The sequence below is a fragment of the Carlito syrichta genome, unplaced genomic scaffold, assembly GCF_000164805.1.
Source record: "Carlito syrichta isolate Samal-C Ts95f unplaced genomic scaffold, Tarsius_syrichta-2.0.1 Scaffold303324, whole genome shotgun sequence".
NCBI classification, from domain to species: Eukaryota; Metazoa; Chordata; class Mammalia; order Primates; family Tarsiidae; genus Carlito; species Carlito syrichta.
In genome coordinates, this window is record NW_007247420.1 from 455,187 (window position 1) to 475,168 (window position 19,982).

The 19,982-nt window shown below is 39.0% G+C and overlaps 1 protein-coding gene across 1 annotated transcript in view; it reads left to right on the forward strand.

Moving 5' to 3' along the window:
• The window catches only part of LOC103260743 (contactin associated protein like 2), a 528,300-nt gene that overhangs the window by 257,698 nt on the left and 250,620 nt on the right, over window positions 1-19,982 (forward strand). Inside the window, exon 4 of the mRNA XM_008058392.2 lies at window positions 5,799-6,017. Coding sequence (XP_008056583.2) covers window positions 5,799-6,017 — 219 coding nt within the window. The remainder of the gene's footprint in view (window positions 1-5,798; window positions 6,018-19,982) is intronic.

Sequence of the window (19,982 nt, forward strand, 5' to 3'; positions counted from 1 at the left end):
TGATCTCCTTGGCAGGGGCATTCTTATTTATTCTTTCATTCACAAATCATCGCCTACTCTGTGGCAGGAATTGCTTTAGCTAGGGCCAGGAACACATATATATTTGCCAGAGAGTGACACATGCTGTGTAGATATTTTTTAAAGATCGGGATAAAGGGGAGAAGGCAGTTGAAGAGATGGATTTACTATTTAACATAGAATGTTTAGAAAAGAAATTTCTAATATGATGACTTGTGGGCAGAGAAGTAAAGAAACAGCCATAGAGTTATTTGGGTAAAAAGAACAGCAAATTCTAAGGCCCTGAGGCAGGAGCAGTTGCAAATGTTGTGAAGGAGAAAGTCTTATATGGTGGAATGCAAGAAAGACTTCAGTCTTTCTTTCAATAAATCTAGACAGTACAAACATCTCTTTCAAATAATTTGGCAACAAAAGGGCAGCCAGAAATGAAATAGTAACTTTTGGGGTAAATAATGTCAAAGGAAAGATTTATAGTGGTGGTGGTTGTTAAGATTAGAGACACGTCAACATGTTTATGTGGAATAATCCAGTAGAGAACAAATTGTTGATGCTGTAGCAGAGAGAGGGAAGCATTGGGAGAGTGATGTCCTTGAGTAGATAAGAAGGATGATATCCAGAGCATAGATGGAACAATTGGTCTTAGATAGGAACATAAGTATACTCTTTATTTCCATCTTCCTCTCCTCATCTCTCTGATTCCCATGGCGACCTTACTCTCAGCCTTCCTGCCTTTCTCGTGACCCTTTCATGTGACATAAATCCCTTTGTCAGCTGGGCTCGGTGGCTCAGCCTGTAATCCCGCGCCTTTGGGAGGCTGAGGTGAGTGGATTGCCTAAGCCCGCGGGTTCGAGACCCGCCTGGGCAGCGAGACCTCATCTCTACAATAAATCAAAAAATCAACTGGGTGTGGTAGCGCATGCCTGTAATTCCGGTTACTCAGAAGGCTGAGGCGGAAGGATCGCCGGAGCCCAGCAGGTCGAGGCTGCGGTGGCTGGGAGCCGCCACTGCACTCCAGTCTGGGCGACAGAGTGAGACTCCAACTCAAAAAAAAAAAAAATCCCTTTGTCTTCTGACATACACTCAGTCCTTTAGGGAAAAAAGGGTAAAAAGAAAATATGTTCATAACACTCCCCTCTGTAAAATGAGGCTGAAACATCTGTTCTACAACAATCCATTTCATGGTATAAGTCAAATGAGATTTTGTGCAGAAGAGCCCTTTAGAAGCTACGAACTCCTTGAACTTCACTTTGGAATGGAAGACAAAACATTATCAAAACTACAATAGTGTTAACTGATCTATGTGTCATGCTCACAATGTACATTTCTCTGTGTCTTTTCTCTTAACCTATTCTATATTGAGTGGCCAATTTTTTTCTGCTACTCCAACTGACACTTTGGGTCTAATGTTTAAATCTTCCCTCACCTGCTGGGAGAACTCAGAGCCAAAAAAGTCTGCTATGCTGGTCTGTTGTTGAATTTATCCCTCAGTACATTAAGCCTGTAGTGATCTTTGAGGAAATTTATGTTAAAATGAGAGCCAATAGTGCCACCTGCTGGAATTACACTTGAAGGGGGCGTGACCATGCCAAGAACTGTCCATGGTCTTCAGTTTTAGGCTGTTTATTGTTTTAAGTCACTCAGATGAAGTCCTGAGCCAGCTTTATTCAGCAGTAATTTCTGCCATCTACATTCATTTCTAATGCCAATATGTCACCTTATGCATTTATCATTTATATATCTGTTTCTCTCTGTAATGATTCAGAATCTAAAACTACAGTTAAGGTTAACTATGCTGTCTGTACTTTATTTCCCTTAGAATCTCTTGGAAGATTTTAGAATGTTGCTATTGGAAAGGACCTTAGAAGAACTCTAGTTAAGTAATTTCAAACACATTTTGGGCACAGGAGCTCTTGTGAAACTATGGATATAATCTTCACTTTAAACACCAGTAACCAAAGCAAAGCCAAAACTAAAACTCACTGATTCCCAAACTACAGTCTATATCAGTTAAGATGCTTGTAGTTTCAGTAAAAATAGCTTAAACAATAGCGGATATCTCATATAAGATGCCCTAAGGTAGATGCCTCCAGGTTTATTTTTTAAATTGAACAGTGTCAGCAAGGACCCGGGCTCATCTCATGGCCTTCTCTGTACTCAGGATGTTTGATGTTTATATGATACCAGTAACATTAGGAACCATGACCTTCTAGCCAATATTAAAGAGCAGAAAAGGGACCATCTTTTCCTTATGTCTGTTAGGAGTTAAGAAGCCTTTTTCAAAAGACCACCAAAAGATTCCACTCAAGTCTCATTGCTCAGAAGAGAGTGATATGCCCCATCCTAAGCAGGTTACTGGCAAGGAGCATGGAATCACCTTCCTTATCTTAGTGAAATTCAGATTCCTCTTGTAGGGCTGGGGTGGGACTATTCTTACCTGAAGCATAAGGCTCTGGGAGTACATAGACTCCTAGGAAAAACCATGTTAGAGCACAAAGGAAAAGTGAAGTGACTAGTTGTTGGGAGAAAAAAAATCTCTATAGAGTTCTCCCAATTCTGCCTGTCTTCTGAGCAAGAGGCATTAACAGCTTCATTCATGCTTTTTTTTTTTTACAGGTGTGTGTATCACTAATAGCCTTAGAAGACAGAGATAGTGTCTTCCTGTAGGACAAAGGGTAGATTTATTTCTTGACTGGGGTAATAAATATACTGTCTCTCTCCAGGAAGAAATTGAGTAAGTTTGCTAACAACTACTTTAAAAGACTGGGGTTTTCCTAAGTTCAGGGTTTGAGCTGCAAAGGAAACTTACAACTAGGCTGCTCCACACTCCCCAAGGGAAAGCTCGTGCTGCCTGCTATGCTGAGAGAAAAAAAAAGTCCATTGTCTCTGACCCAAGAGGCTTATGTCTTCTGCTAGCATCATCAGACTTTGACCAATTAACATGTCAGTTTGCAAGTGGGGTAAATTCCAGGTTTTTACAAGGAAAGTCAACGCATTCATATTTGGTTTAGCATTCTTTCCAATGAGCCACTCTATATACATCTAATTCTCAGATGCTTACTTCTGGAAATAGGATATTTTCAGTATATAAGAAATTCCTTTTCCACAAGTAGGAACAGGGCAACACTTCAGTCTCCACCTGGAGACACATCAAGTGAGGACAGTATCGTTGGCTCTGGTGTCTTTAATGCTGCCTCCCTTTTATTCGCTCACTGACTCTTTTTATAATTATCTTTTAAAATGTCAGTTGTTCTCACCCAGAAGACCAAGAGCAATCAGCCACAAACTGAACTTTAGAAGCTTTTAAAATACACTGGCTGTCTGACTGGAAGATGGGATTTCTCAAAGGCATCCTGCAGCAATGTCGGGGAAACTGTCATTGAGTGACTGAAAAAAAAAAAGGAGTCATTTCCTTCATTCTCACCCTGGGGCCTTGCAGCTCCCTTCCTTAGGAAGCAACATAAAGGAAGTAGGATGTGCTAACTTTGTAAAATATTTCTTCAGCAGAGCCTGAATGCAGGGTCTTTGAGGAAGGAAGTTGTTCTTGGAGGCCTTCAGTCTTGAGCCCCTCTTATGGCATCCTGTTGGACTGAGAGGCTTTAAGCTGAAGCAGGGGCCTGGAAACATTCTTTCCTTCTCTAGGACAAAGTATTGGTGTTAAAACGATTATGGTCCAGAAGAAGAAATAAAGGGTCTGTTGTCACAAGCAAAGAGAAAAGCATGGATATTTTCTAGTGACTGCTAGAACTCAGAGTTTCTCCAAATGGTGACAATTTAAAGACCTGGGCAAGAATTCATCATAGCAGAAGGAGAATAGTAGAGGAAATTAGAGCAGCATTTATCCCTGTGAGTCAAACCTTAGGGTTAAACTCAATTTATCCCTAAATTCTATTTCCCTGATGGCAGTTGATGCCTTTAAAATGAAACAATCTTTCCTACTTAGCCCAGGAACTCTCGTTCTCTTGCAGTTCTGACAACTTATATTTAAAAATGCTTCTGCTAAAATACAGCACTGAGAGAACAGAACAGATTTCATCTTAAACCAAAGCTACTTTTGCCTTATCGACTATATCAGAATTACAGAGAAAGATTATCCAGCCTGCAGGTCACATTATCGTCTACCTGTATTCTGACCATATGCTGCAGAAACCTTGATGGAGGTCACTGGCTTGCAAGTTAAATCCAGTCACAATGACCCCCCAGAGGCAGGGACTCCTAATTTAGATGAGATATGTTACTGGGGCATGTATGGAATCACCACAGGTGTTAAAATTAAAGTTTTCTTTCTAATGGCAAGAAGGATCAAAATTCCTGGGTACAATTAGGTTGATTAAATTGAGCTCTGTGTCTAATACCCCTATAGCTCAATAAAGTTAATGCAGCTTTCTGAGGGGCCTGACACAGAGACAGGGAACAGTCTAGGTCCTGAGAGAATCTGGCCCACTGTGGTTTTTAAATTAGAAGTTTGATTGCTTGTGACACCGTCTCAAAATGGCACCAGCCAAAAGAAGCTGAATTTTCCATTAGCCAAGGAAAAAAATGACAGATATTTAATTAAACTGCTTAAAGATTAGGCAGAAGGCTTATTGATGGATAGAGGGGCTGAATATCTTTATAAGCAAAGTTGGGAAATTCACTGGTGTACCACATCTTTAATGTTGAAAAGAATTCACCGAGCCTGAGGGACCTCAAGATGTGTGCACTGCTTCAGCATGAAGCTGCCTCTGCTGCCAATCATATGAAAAATATACATTTTAAAAAAACATGTTTATAAAGCGCTAGGTGGTCACTGAGGAGCTTACCATAAAATGTAAAACGTGAAATAAGAAAGCGACTTACAATTAAAGTTAAGAGAGCAACCACCTAACTCATTTGCGTATTGCTGAGAGGTGATTTATTGCAGGAGAAGGTTGATTTGTAGGAGATCTCTTTTTAAAAAAATGATTTGTGGTCAGAGCTGCAGGGTAGGTTATGAGAAGGATCTTGCATCCCAGATGGGAAGTAACCAAGGTTTACATCAGACGATGCGGGAAAGGGATTATTCTGTAGAAATGTGTTACCTTTTGGACAACTGCAAGTGGTTTAAAAAAAAAAAAGGTGTAGGTCACCTTCATTGCCTCAACAATTCATAGGTCCCTAACTTTCAATGGGGAGTATAAAAATTAATGAAATTAAGTTTAGTAAATTTCCCCAAAGCGGTAGCTCTCAACTCTAGCTATGTATTGGCATTTCCTGGAGAGCTTTTGAAAATACCAGTGCCTACTTGGGATTAACTGAGTCAGAATCTCTGGGCACAGGTGTCTCAAAAGCTCTCCAAGGTAAACACAAATCATTGCCCTAGGAGCTACTGAACAGATAAGTTGCATGTGGTATCAAAAGATCTCAAGCTCTCAAATCTGACAAACCCGGGTTCAGATTCTGACCCCACTAACTCACTAAGTCTAAGATACTTGTTGTGTGCTTATTTCTCCAGACCTCGGTCTTCTTATCTGGAAAGGTTCAATAATAACTTCTCGTAAGGTTTCTAAAGATTAAGTAAGAAAATAAATATATACCTGGCACATAGGCCCCCAAAACAAATTTATTTTCTTCCCCTTGGTTATTAGTGGTTGATCATAGATTGATGTTTTTTCCTTCCTCAAACGATTTTACCATGGGCCTTTGTAGCAAGTGACAGGTTTAAGTTATTTTTCTCTGCTTGCTTTGACCTTCCTCTAGAATTTACTGCTATTTGGTATCTGGTAGAGAAATACTCATGTCTTCCACGCTTTCTGCTCCTCCAGCTGCCACAGAAGTGTCGTTTTCGTTTGATGTCGGAAACGGGCCAGTGGAGATTGTGGTGAGGTCTCCCTCCCCTCTCAATGATGACCAGTGGCACCGGGTCACTGCAGAGAGAAATGTCAAACAGGCCAGTCTACAGGTGGATCGGCTGCCCCAGCAAATCCGAAAGGCCCCAACAGAAGGTCACACCCGCCTGGAACTCTACAGCCAGTTGTTTGTTGGTGAGTAATGGGAAGGCAATCATGACTTCCTTCTGTTGGTTTTTAAGAATCTTTGAAGTGAAGAGGAAGGGAAAAAAAAAACAGCATATGAAGGGTTTTGGTTAGAGATCCTTCCAGAAGTATGTGTGTTGGCCTATTTCAGTCTCCTTTAAGACAGAATGGAGCAAGGAAGAAGGCTCTGGAAACCTAGATCCGGTCCCACTTCCCACTCTCGGGAGCTCATTGTCCTCAGCTACAAGATCAGAGTGTTGGCTGAGATATCTTCAGTTCTCTCTGATATCTACAATTTTAGGTTTATGGTTTTAGAAAGACCTATAAGGGGAGACTCCCCCCCCCCAAAAAAAACGCAATTATCTTTTAGAGGATGACCTCTTGTAATACAGGCTTCCCCAACTAGGTAAGTGTTCTAGGAACCCCATCAACATCAGTGTACCAGCTAGCATTGTTGTGAGAGACTGTGTTCAGTTTCGGTGAATTTTTTTTTTTTTTTTGGAGATTCTTTCAAGTATTTGCTCCTTTCATGATGAATGATTTAGGAATGCACCCACCCAAAATGCACTGAGTGTTCAGCAGTCTTTGACCAAAAAACAAAATGACTCCCATGTTCCACCCTCCCTACTCACCAGATCTGGCCTGAGTGATTTTTTTGTTTGTTTGTTTCCCCGGATAATAAATGAACTCAAAGGGAAACAATTTGCCAGTGTGGAAGAGGTGAAACAAAACCTGGCAGAAGAACTAAAAGGTATCAAAATTGACAAGTTCAAAAACTATTTTGAGCAGTGGAAAAAGCATCTTGTTAGGAGTATTGCATCAAACGGAAAGTACTTTGAAGGTGGCTGAAGTTTAAGCATGTAAGAATAAATACATAATTTTTTATAAATAAACTCTGAGTTTTTTGAGGTTCCTCCCTCATAAATGTTATGAGGTTCCTCCCTCATAAATGTTTGATCATTTAGGACACTTGTAACTGTGGAAGGAAGGAAGGAGGGAATGAGGAAGGGAGGGAAGGAGGCAGGAAGATAATTGGCTCTTTAAGTTCAGATTTGCTTGAAATGTAGATAGAAATCCATTTCTTTCTCTGCCTACCCTCAAGTTTCTAGACAGAGAAAGATTTAGACTTTTTCTGACATAGTATCCTTCTACACGGGAAAGATCAATGCTGAGAAGAAATTTAAACACAGCAAAAAGTTAAACAGTCTTTGCAAGAAGTGGATCAAGCTTGTCTAATTTTTTTCACCAATATTTTTGCTACTGACATGTTTCAGATGAACCTAAAATTACTTCAAATTGATACCTAATGTTATGGTTAATTGAATTTTAAATCTTGTTTTCCGCAATATTCGTATGTTAGAAAATTAGCAACTTTTCTTCAGTTAAATTAAAAAAAAGTGAACTTGAAGGACTTTGTGGACATCTCACCTTAGCATTTCTGGGGGTTTGATGGATCAATTCAGTCAACTGTAGAAGTCTCAGATGAAGCACTAAGATGTGACCTGGTTGCTGTTTGTATTCATAACACCTACCACCTGGGCTCCACCCTTATGGAAGAACCTCATGGGGGGTCAATTAATTGTAACAAGAGCCAGTCTCTTTCATAGTTGCTGTTGGGATGCTTGAAGAACATTAGGAAGTCATTAAAAGAAAGGTAAAATTAAGTACTCATTTATTTCTTGTGATTCGGGCAAACTGCAAATCAAATGTATTAGTCAAAGAGTTTTGAAAGTGAGACTGATTTGTTAACAAGCCACATCAGCTGGGGGCTGTACCAGAGTCATAGATTTTGAAATAAATAACTCCCCAATTACTACTGGAACCCAGTCCTTTCTAGATCCTTCCTTCAAGTTATAGATCACAAAATTACACTATTTTTAACTAGCTAAACATTAAGTTCATTATTCCCTGCTTCACATGGTAAACAAATTTCACTTCCTCAATATCTTTCCCAGATTATCTCAGATTAGTGTCTTTCTAAATTCTGTTAATCCCAAACATGCTAGGTAGATTTTACTTGATTTTCATCATAAAAGCAAGTGACCCTACTGGACTTGATTTCTCATTTGTTTTTTTGGTTTTTTTTCACCTTGCTCCTGAATGTAGAGATTCAACTTCAGTTTTATCCCTCTATTCCCCCTCTGACTGTCCAAGAATTCTGAAGACGTAGTAGGGTGGTAAAATGAAAAGATATGGGGGAACATTTATTAAGATCTTGAAAGGAATGTCAATTCAATTAAAGGTGACTTGAGAATAACTTATAAAAAGAGAAGAGGGGTGAGATCAGAATTCTATAGAATAATGAAATTTCAGGAATAGGCAGAAAACAAACATCTCATGAGGAAGAATGAAGAGGAATAGAAAGAGTGAGTGAAGGAACATTTTGAGAGAATTTTGTGAGACAGGTAATGGCAAATAGTATCAAGCACCATGACTAAATTAAGGCTAGAAAAGGGCTCTTTGAGTTTAGTAATTGTGAAACCATAGGTGATCTGGGAAAGAGAAGTTTTAAAACAGTAGACTGAGGGGATGAGACAGCAATTTCATTTCACTGGATAATAAAGAGTCAAATTCAAGTCCCAGTTTCTACTTTCTTGTTATCTTAGAGATAAACATGATGCACACCTCTCAGACACAAGCAAGCTATTCAAGCCAATCTGAGAAATATTGCTTGGCAGTAAAAGTTTATCCCAAGGAAAGGGGGAAGGGAGTTGAACAACAATAAGTTCAATAGCTATAAACTTCTGGAGCCAGTTATCGCCAAACCATCCAATAAGAATTCAGGCAACTAGGATATTGGTCTGAGTTCAACTCTAATAAAACCATTTTCTTGACAAAGTATTATCATTTTCCCTCTTTGAGTCTTTTTTCTCATCTGTGTAGTAAAGAAGTTGAACAAGTTGTTCTCCCAAATTTCTTCCAACTTTAGACATTTGTGATTACGTGCTTAGTAATGGTTGAATTAGACCTGGGTTGTCAATTGGCCAACCCTCCCATAGTGTTGTATGACTAATAATATGGGTTTTGACTCCCACCCTGCCTCTTACCAACTGAGAGACCACTGACAACTTGCTTTATATTTCTGTGCTAAATGGAAATATAGTTCTTACATTTCAGTATTAAATGAGATACTCCATGCTAACCACTCAGCACAGAATATCTCAATGCTAGGGTCAATACTCATGAAATGTGAGTTATTTTTCTTTATTATGCTTTGCCTTTTACTCCCTTTAATTTGTTCTTCCTCTATGTAATATTAACCCTTCTCCCAAGGAAACTTTTTCCTACTGGCTCATTTCTACTTTTCCAAAATTCTCACCTGAAATGTGAATGCTTCAACCCACCAGTCCTACGGGCAAACTCACACACAGAAATGTCCCCTCTACATCCACAATCATTCTACCAATACTCTACTTCATCTGGAAACATCATACCAGCATCATTTCAGAAAAGATCAGGCATGTTCAGGGTGGTTCACCAACACTGTCAACAGCTGAGACATGGCATAGTACCCCAAGAGCTCCATCAGGGTTATAGACAACTCAAAGTTGAAACAGAATGAAACTAGTTCTTGGCTTTGCACACAGAATGGACTCCAGGGAGACTCAGCCTCCATCTATTACCTCTGTTAGCGAGGTCAGGCTCACAGCTCCCTTTTGAAAGTAATTGCAAAAAAAAAAACCAGAGAAGATGCAATTCTCTTCACTGTACATCTAAAATATAATTAGAAGCTATCGTCCAAAAAGGACAGGTCTTTTGGAAGTAATAAGACTCCAGCTATAATTCTAGTGTAGTCAAAAATTAACAAGTGCATTTAAAAATTAAATGACACAGAAAGACAAAAGCCGCTGCTGGCATTTGTCTGAAAAGTTCAGAAAACTTTTTCTCTTTTTGATTCAAAATGAGTGACTAGCATATGACAAGCTCACTGGATGACCCAGCAGAAGCATTTAAACCACATGGTGATCTGAAGTCTCAGCCAGCCCAGGTGCTCAGACCTGGGTCAGCTGTGGCAACTGTGGGCCAGATTTTTCTTAGGGCATGGAGAAAGCAAACACGTTCATGGTCATTATATAAGCATAAACAATGCCAGGCTGGATTAAGCCAAAGCCTTCTTTGGCAAAGAGATCTACAGAGAGTTTGGAGTCCTGTCAGCCGAGGCTGCAGTGGCAGAACTATGAAGAAGCAAGGTATCTGTTGGACCCCAGCCTGGGAGTCTGACTGCCAGCCCAGGGCATGGCCAGGAGTTGGTAAATGTAAATCATTAGTTAGGAACTGTGGAGGCTGTTTAGGGCAGGGGCCTGGGACAGGGGTTATCCTGCAGCAAGCTAGACTCTGGTCAGAGATGCAACTGCTTGTGGCAGTCATTTAAGGAGGAGGTCAGAGTTCAGGAAATCTGGAGGCTGCTTCAGAAAGCTTCAGGAAGAAATCAAGCTCCTAAGTGGCTCCGAGAGAGAGAAGCTTTGGTCATCCTAACTCATGACGAATGTCCAAGCTCAACTCACTTGGCTCTGACCTCTTCTGAAATCTCTTTAGAAAGTAAAGGGAGCCAACTCTTTTGTGCAAGATGTGGCCTGAAAAGAGGCTAAAAAGTCATTATCGGTCCTTTGAGTTCTTTCGTGTTGGATGAGAAGACAGTTTGTCTACCAGGAGATTTTTTTTCCTGGGTGGCTACAAGAGTTTATGGGAAAATAGGGGTTTATTAAATGGACTTATAAGCAATTAATGGCTTATAAGTGTTGTGACCATTCTCTGAGTCCAACCCCTCTGCCCAAACTGGACAATACAGCTTGTTTGGTCAACTGCTCTGAATACTCTCTATATTTCAAAATCACAAATGGACAATTCCAAAGCCATTTGAAAGGTAGTGTCATTGAGAGAGAGAAAACCAGCACTTGAGTGCAAGGAAGAATATAATGGAATTCTAATTACAATTATGCGCCCAAATCTACATATGAATGAAACAGTTATTTCTCCTATCCAAAAAGCAGATGACAAAAAATTCAAATTGCAGGACTTGTAATATAGGAAAAGTGTGCTTGCCCCCATTTTCTACAAACCTGACTCAAGGGCAACATGAATGCTTACTAAGAGATCAAGACCGAGTGCTTTACATGCTTTACCTCATTTAACCCACAAATGTCTACTATTGCTAATTTTTGTTTTATTTTCACTTTAAATAAAGAAACCAAAGCACTTGGGAAAGTGTGGTGACACCGGGTGCTACTGTCAGCTACAGACTGTGCAGAAAGCCTCCCACAATGCTCAGAAGAATCCATCCCAGAAATATTTTCACACCCCACATGGCAGCAGTCCCCATTGGGAAGCACCCTCCCAGTTGTGCAGTTGACCGGCAGCTGTCAGACAGGTCAGCATTCTGTGGATTACAAAGTCTCAATGGCAAAAATCAAGGCCAACAGAGGATCCCACCAGACACAAAGGATTTGGATTAACAAGAGAATTTCATGCAAAAGCAGCCCTCACAAAGAGTGAGACTCCTTATTTGAGAGTCTCTATGATATGAAAAATAAGCTTTTTTTTTTCCTTTTTAGCTCTTATGATAAAGCCTCTACAAAGGTTGTTAAAGTCAACATGGATCTCTGTGTCTAGGACACATTCTTGGTCCTCTTCTCATGATCTCTTAGCAGCATCCCACATCTTGCTTCTGAAAATACTTTCTTCTTGTGGGCTATGTGATAGTAGTCTTCCCTGCTTTTCCTTCTACCACACTGGCCATTACTTTAATCTCTCCTGCATTCTGTTCCTACACTTGGCCAATAAATGTTGAAGTGTTCCAGAACCATCCTCTTTTCAATCCATACATTGTTCTGGATGAGTTTATCCAGTCCAATGGCTTTCAGTACTATTTATGTGCCAGTGATTCTCAAATTTAAATCTCCAGGCTTCACTTTTCTCAGGAACTCCAGACCCACTTATCTGACTGTCTACTTTGTATCTCAACTTGGATCTCTAAATGGCATCTCAGATTAAGCACAGTAGGAAAGAACTCTTGACGCCTACTCCAAACTTTTGTTTGCCTTCAGCAACCTTCCTCACCTCCAGCAAATGGCATTTTTGCTCAAACCTAAAATCTGTGTTTACCCTTAATTTCCCTCTTTTTTTCTTTCTTCTTTTTCCCTCATTGCTCCCCATCCAACAACAAATTGTGTGACTCCACCTCTAGACTGTGTCCCAAATGCATCCGCTGCCCCCTATAACCACAAGTCCCACCTAGTCAAATAGTCAAAGCCACAATTGTTTCTTGCTTGGACTACCATGTCCTAACTGGTTTCCACAGTTTTGGTGCTTTGCTTGAACATAGCAAGTTAGTTTCTGCTTTATGGCACAGGATGTTTCTTCTTGCCTGAAATATGTCCCAGACGTTGACAAAGCTCACTCCCTCTTAACATTCATGTCTCAGCTTCTGTTACCTCCTTAGAGAGGCCTTCCCTTGACCACTCAATCTAAAGTAGCCAGTCATTTACCATTTTAATTTCTTCTTAGAACTTGTGATATTTTCATTTATTTTACTTATAATAACAGGGTTCACCCAACCATTGGGCAGTCGTTGCCCAATGAATATTTACTGAGTGAACAATTGAATGAATAAGTATATGTGAATTACATATTTTTGCTACTTCTCTGAGTTAATATTCATGTACGGTCTTTTTACTTCTCTGAGTTAATATTCATGTTCAAAATTCTCATTTCCAAAGCAAGAAGGTGTTTTTCCTTATAAACTTTCTGTAGAATTATTTTCTCAAAACTTGATGGTATTTTCCATCCTGGAAATATCTTTTTACTAGGAACCACACACTGAAATCAAGCATGACAGAAGAAGAAAACAAAAGTCATAAAGTCAGAATATTATGAAAGACAGCATTTCAGATCAGTCTAGACCCTGAATATAGTTTTCAGTCTTCATAATATCAAATTAAGGTCTTGCCTGCTTGGCAGTAGTTGAGATGCTGACTGGAATCCTAAAGCAAAGAATTTCTTTCCCAACCCTTATAATTGATCCCTGGTTCTCACCCAGATAGAGATACGGAGTGACATCATGATTAGAAACCATTGCCATAAGTAAAAAAAAAAAAAAAAAAAAAAAGATTTGCTAAATAAAGTCTATTTTAAAATCACTAAATGGAATCAATAACCTATATGCAAAGCAAAACTGCCAATGAAATACATAAGCTTCTCCATGGCATGCTTTCTCCTTCACAGTGGTCCACCATGAAGACTACCAACACTCTATCCTTTTCTTAACCTGACTGCCTTTGGGCTAGCTCTGTCCAGCTTCTCTCTTCTCGATGGAACTACCCCCACTCCCCACCCCCACCAGGATGGAGAAGGATGGCCCTTTCCTACTTATAGTTGCCACATATGTCTCCTGTCCTTTGCCTTGTAGTGGTCAAAACAAATTAACGTTTGCAATTCCAGCTGAGTTAGAATTTTAACATATGAAGTGAGTAATGATAGGCACAATTTTTACTTTTTAAAATATGCTTCCAACATAATCAAGTGAACAATGTACTTTTTAGTCGGGCGTGGTGGTGCACATCCATAGTCTTAGCTACTCAGGAGGCTGAGGCAGGAGAAATGCTTAAGTACAGGAGTTCAAGGTTACAGAGAGCTATGACCATGCTGAGCATCAGAGCGAGACCTGCATCTCTTTAAAAAAAAAAGTCTTTTAAACTTTTTTTGAGTCTTCAACCCACTAAAATGTAGTTTGTTAATTATCTATTTCCAAAGGCACTGAGTTATTTATTGTGAAGGCAGAGGTTGTATGTATAGAACCTTTTACAGAAATATTTCATACCTAAAGCATGAACCAATCCTATAATTCACCTTCTGTGTAAAATATCTCATGTGCCACAGAGCAAATTCTCCATGGACTCTTGGTATTCTGTTCCAATTTGCTCATGGCAATTGGATGGTCTGATCCAGAGAAGGCGTTTTAACATAGAAGTACCAGTTTTGCAGTCAATATGGAAAATTTTTTAAATCAATATACCCAACAATTTCTCAGATTTTTCATTCTTCCAATAAGGACTGAACTAAACTTCATAATAAATGGCATATGTCCCATAGGAAAAACAATTTAAATAATATTAGTGACACAAATATTGAAAGAGAGATAGGTACTCACAGCCTATCCCTGTGGTACACTAAGGAAGTAAGAGGAAAAAATACCCACTTTTATCAGTTTTTCATTCCAATAAACAGGGTTATTTCCCATCAGATGTTTCCTTCGAACCTCTCTTCCTTCCTAGGTCTCATTTTCAAGTCCCCTGCTGTGCAGGTTTGCGTAGGTCTCTCTTCATTTCATGGTCCTGTTGTTACATATCGACAGTGTTCCTCATTCATTTTAATTTCACATTATGTCCTCTCTTTTTTTCACCATTCCTAATTTCATTCTCTTGCCATTGGTACTCACTTGAACAGATTTTATGGATAGCCTTCTTGTCCTAACTTCTATATTTTCATTCAAAATATATATATATGTTCTTGAAAATTCATAACATTGCCTTTTGTGTGTCATACTTTATATAAATGGTTTTGTACTGCAAATCTCATTCTATTTCTTACTCTTTTCACTCAGGCTTATGTTGTTAAAATCTATTTGTGTAGTTCTACCAATACTATGTGCACAGTGTTCTATTGTGTATATATCATGCGTCATTTATTCCATCTCTTGGTGATGAATTCCTAGGTTCCCACAACTCTGCTACCGCAAATAACCCTTCTGAGAATATTTTCATGTATGTTCTTCTGTTACCTGTATGAGGATTTCCCATGTGTGAGTGTGTGTGTGTGTGTGTGTGTGTGTGTGTGTGTGTGTGTGTGTGTTTGTGTGTGTGAGAGACAGAGAGAGAGAATTACCGAATCATAGGTGTATCTAATTTTACTAAATGCTGCTTGACATATCTGTTTCTGAGTGCAAATCTCAAACTTTATTATATAATTTTTACCAAAAGTTTTATCAATGGCTAGAACTAGCTTTGAATAACTGGAAACTATTTTGGATAATTAGAGGCTATTTTACTAGTTAGATGTGTTCATGATCTTCTTGCTTTACTGTTCCTTATACCAGTATATAATTTCCATCTTTATGACTTTTTTTTGGTCTCACAGTGTTGTTTCTGTTCTTAAAACTCCTACACTAGCCTTCTTGTTGCTGATAACATTCGCCTGTTGTTTTTCTTGTACGGGTGTTTGTATCCTTTTGTTTAAATGTATCTCTCAAGTCTCTTAGTTCTGAATCCAATTCGAGAACATCTTTTTATTCATTTATTGTAACTACTGTTATAATAGGATATATTTCTATATTTTCGCTTTGCTTGTGTTTTGATTTACTGTTTTATTTGCTCAGTCTCCATCTGAATCTATATTCCATTGACTAAATTGAATATTATTCTACAGATCTGAAAGTTGGAATTTTACTATCATTCCTCTGGTACTACTCCTAACTTACTAACACTCATGCTTGTTTCCCTAACATCCACTAAAACATATCAGTTCCTATGTTCTGAATAAGGCAAGAGCTGGAGCACACGCTGACCTCCTTCCTCACACATTTCCTGCCATGCCAACATCATCTATAGTTTTAATTGTAGAGTCTTAAGAAAGTATTTATTTGTAATTGCCTGTTAGAATACACTAGCATTTCCTAAGTTTTTCTCTTTACTTACTCTTATTCCCCGTATTTTATTATCTTCTCTTAGATTCATGTCTCTGTTCACTCAAGAGCAATTTTTTTAAAGTTTTAAAACAAAGTTAATTAGAGAATGAAGAGAGGAAGGAAAGAGATACATAACAGAGCTGGCATGGGCGAGAGAAACTGCCAAGAGCAATTATTTTTAAAGGGAGACTTCACAGATGAATCATTCTGAGACCTTGCATGCCTACAAATATTGGTTCCCATACTGAAATCAACACTCTGAAAATATTAGTTAATTTTCTATCATAGCCAGTGTTGCTATTGAGAAGTTTGACATAAGTTACATTCTAATTCTTGTTTGTTTGTTTGTTTGTATTTAATCTTTGAAAGCTTTTCAGAACTCTTCATTTTCTTTCATGTTCCTTGACTATGTAAATTCAAGAATTCTTAGTCATTTTGGGGGGCCATGCAGTCTGAAGAAGCCTATGTTCCTCTTCCCAGAAAAATGAGTAAAATAAAATATGCAGAATTACAAAAGAAACTAAATATATAGAAATAAGTTTATCAAAATATTTAAAACACCAAATTTGTGTTATAGTAGTAATATATGTGTTTTGTTATGTGTTTTAAACAAGACCTTGCTTCAGATCTAATAACTACTATAATTTCAAATAAATCATGATCAGAAATGATCTTTCAAAAAATTCACAGCTGAAATGTATTGTAAAAATACCTTTGATTGCTATTGGCAACAGTGACACAGATGTTGATAATACTACTGTGATTTTTCCTACATTCCTAACAGAAAGAAATACTAAAATTTCTTTTAGAAATTGGTGATGTCAAAGAATAAAATTACAACAGACTTAAAAATCTTATTGGCTTCCTTTGTGATTCTAGAATTGGGCAACACTTCATTCCATAAAATAGAAAAAATGTTCCTATGAGCTGAGCAGAAGAGGTTGGATTTATGGGTAGAGAAGGGTTGAAAAAGGCAGAAGCAAAGAACAAAGGGTGTATTTATTAGTCCTTTCAAAGGTCCTTTTATTGTAAGGCAGGGCAGGGAGACAGAACAATAGAAAAAAAAATACCTGATTAGTTAACACTTCAAAGCTATCTTTTTAACTTAAGGATTAAAGCAGAGGGAACTTCATTATTATACCAGTTGACAGATTAAACTGGCCTGTTTGGAAAATTGGTTGTTCTCTTTCTCTCTTGATTTCTCAGGTCAGATAACAATTTAGTTTGGGTTTGGTGACCCGGAACTTTAGCATGAGTGACACCATTTTGACTTTTAGTTTTGTCTGTTGGGACCTAATACAAAAGCTTAGTCCAAAACAAGGTTGGGAACGGTGGCTTATGCCTGTAATCCCAGTACTTTGGGAGGCCAAAACAGAAGAATTGCTTGAGCCCAGGAGTTCGAAGCCAGCCTGGGCAACATAGCACGACATTGCCTCTACAAAAAAAATTTAAAAATTAATCGGGTATGGTGGTACACACCTGTAGTCCCAGCTACTCTCAGGCTTAAGAGGAGGGATCACCTGAGCCCAGAAGGTTAAGACTGCTGCAGTGAGTCATGATTGTGCCACTGCATTCCAACCCAGCCTGGGTGGTAGAGTAGACCCTGACTCAAAAAAAAAAAAAGGAAAAAAGGCCTTCTGTAATTTTGATTTGACATTGAAAATAGAGACGTTAGATTTTTCCCACCCAAGACTTCTGACTCCTGTACTCAGATCCCAAAAATTGTGGATCTCAGGTTAAGATCTACAGCTATTGGAATAGGCGTTGTTTTTTAGGTTTTGGTTTGTTTTCTGATCTACCCTATTTAGCACTTTATGAGCCCCTTCAGTATAAAGCCTAACGTTTATTCTAGCAATTTCTGAGTCGTTAATTCTTCCAATAGTTCTGTGCCTGTGTTTATTATTTTCTTATGAAGCTATTATTATGCAGATTTTGACACCTCTATCCTCCATAGTTCTTGATTTTTTTAAAAATTCTTTTAATCTTTTTATTCTTTCCTGTTGCCTTCAGGAAGAATTTGTTGACTTTTCTCAGGTGTTAATTGCTCTAACACCCTTTTCACCCTTTTACCTAAACACAGTAATGTCTAGAAACATATTAGTCATAGGAGGAGAAAGGGCCTCATAGGATGCCAACACAAAGGTCAAAATGGCAGCTAGAGCATAGTAAGAGTGCAGCCTTAAAATCTATTAAACTAGAAGCAAACATCAAAATAAGTATGAATTCTGGCTACTTATTAGCAGTGTGACATGGAACACATTAACTCTCATTCTGTTTCTTCATCTGTATAATGGGGATAATATCGATCTCTGAGAGTGAAAACATGTCAAATTTTGGAACGGCACCTAGTAAGCTAGTATTTGATTAATACAGAGGGTGCCAAAAAAAATGTATACACCTTTTAAGAAAGGAAAAAACTATATTAAAAGTGTAATTCGATAATGAATACAAGTCACATTTGACTTCTGCAATTACAAGAAGTATTCAAAGTGGTTACCATCAGTGACCAGAACTTCTGATAATGGCAAACATCTCTTAACGTACATTGTTTTAGGACCCCTGGTATTCACTTTTGAAATGACAAATATTTTATCATGATTGTCCTGCCACCACGGCCTTAAACATGAATTCAGACCTCTTAGCTCCATCCCCATCACAGAACAATTCACATTTAAACACATATAGGTGCTTTCTGCTATAGGAACTCAGTATTCCCTCAGTCCTTATTTTGAAGTTTGCTTCTAGTTTAATAGTTTGGATTCACATATGCTGCATGTCCTTTACTCTGAGGACATAAGATAATCCATGCAGTAATAATGAACTTAAAAAAAAAATCCATCCTATTGAATGTTATGAATGAACACTCATGAACATTATCTGAAAAAGCAATTTTATAAACCCCAGTTCTCTGAGTATGTGAAAGCTTTTTTCAGATATGCCCTCCAATATCTAGCTGACACAGAAGTCACTGATCAATACCTGTCCATCACACAGGTCTGCTGTACTAAAAAATGTGGACCAGTTTCCTTTAACACCTTCTTCCACCGAAGACTCTGGACTATTCTGTGCTTCTCAGCTCAACCACATAATTGGGTTTTTATTTTACACACCTGCATTGACATCACAGAGGTTTTTTTGATAGATTCAAGGTAACAATTAAGACCTAAGAGACATTCCGGGTGCAGTGACTCAAGCCTGTAATCCCAGCGCTTTGGGAGGTGGAGGCAAGAGGATTGCCTGAGCCCAGGGTTTGAGACCAGCCTGAGCAACTTGACGAGACCTCGTCTCTACAATAAATCAAAAAATTAACCGGGCATGGTGGCGTGTGCCTTTAGTTCCAGCTACTTGGAAGGCTGAGGCGGGACGATTGCCTGAGCCCAGCAGATAGAGGCTGCAGTGGCCGTGAGCATGCCACTGCACTCCAGCCTGGGTGACAGTGAGACTCTGACTCAAAAAAGAAAACAGAAAAAAAGACCTAAGAGACAATGGTAGCAAAGAGAACAGGAGAAACAGCAGCTATAGCATCTGCAACTCTGGGAGGTCCAGCGTATCCAAGTACATGGCTGCTTTTGCCCCTCATCTAGCCCAGGACAGGTATGGCTGCCATGAAGAAGAGCCAAGGTCAGGGTGGGTCACCTGGACACAGGGAAGTCATAGCTCTGTTTTCCACCAATCATTTATACCATTCTAGTGACAGGCGGTTCATGGCCCTTATGCCAGTTCACAGCTCCCCAATCCAGACACAATCTTCCACAGCAGATGACACCCATCCTAACTCTGTACTTTCCATGGAAACAGTACGGTGAGAAGGTAGACCCCAAGGTCATGGTCTCAGGCAGGCCTGGATCAGCCCAAGCTTGATGTCAACCCTTTACTCATTGTCTTAGTCTGCTAGGGCTGGTATGACAAAATACCACAGACTGGGTGGCTTGAGTGATAGAAATTTATTTTCTCACAGTTCTAGAGACTCGGAGTCCAAGAGTGAGGTGTCAGTGGATTATTTTCTTCTGAGGCCTGCCTCATTGGTTCTGTCTTCTCATTGTATCTTCAGATAACCTTTTCTGTGTGAGAGTATTCTTAGTGTCTCTTCCTCTTTTTATAAAGACACCGATTACGTTGGATTGTGGACTCACACTTACGACCTCATTTAACCTTAATTACCTCTCTTAAGATCCTATCTCTCCACATGCTCACCAACACCTGTTGTTGTTTGTTTTATTAATGATGGCCATTCTTACTGAGGTTTGGTGCCCCATCGGGAATGTACCCGAAGGAACTCAAATTATTCTATAAAA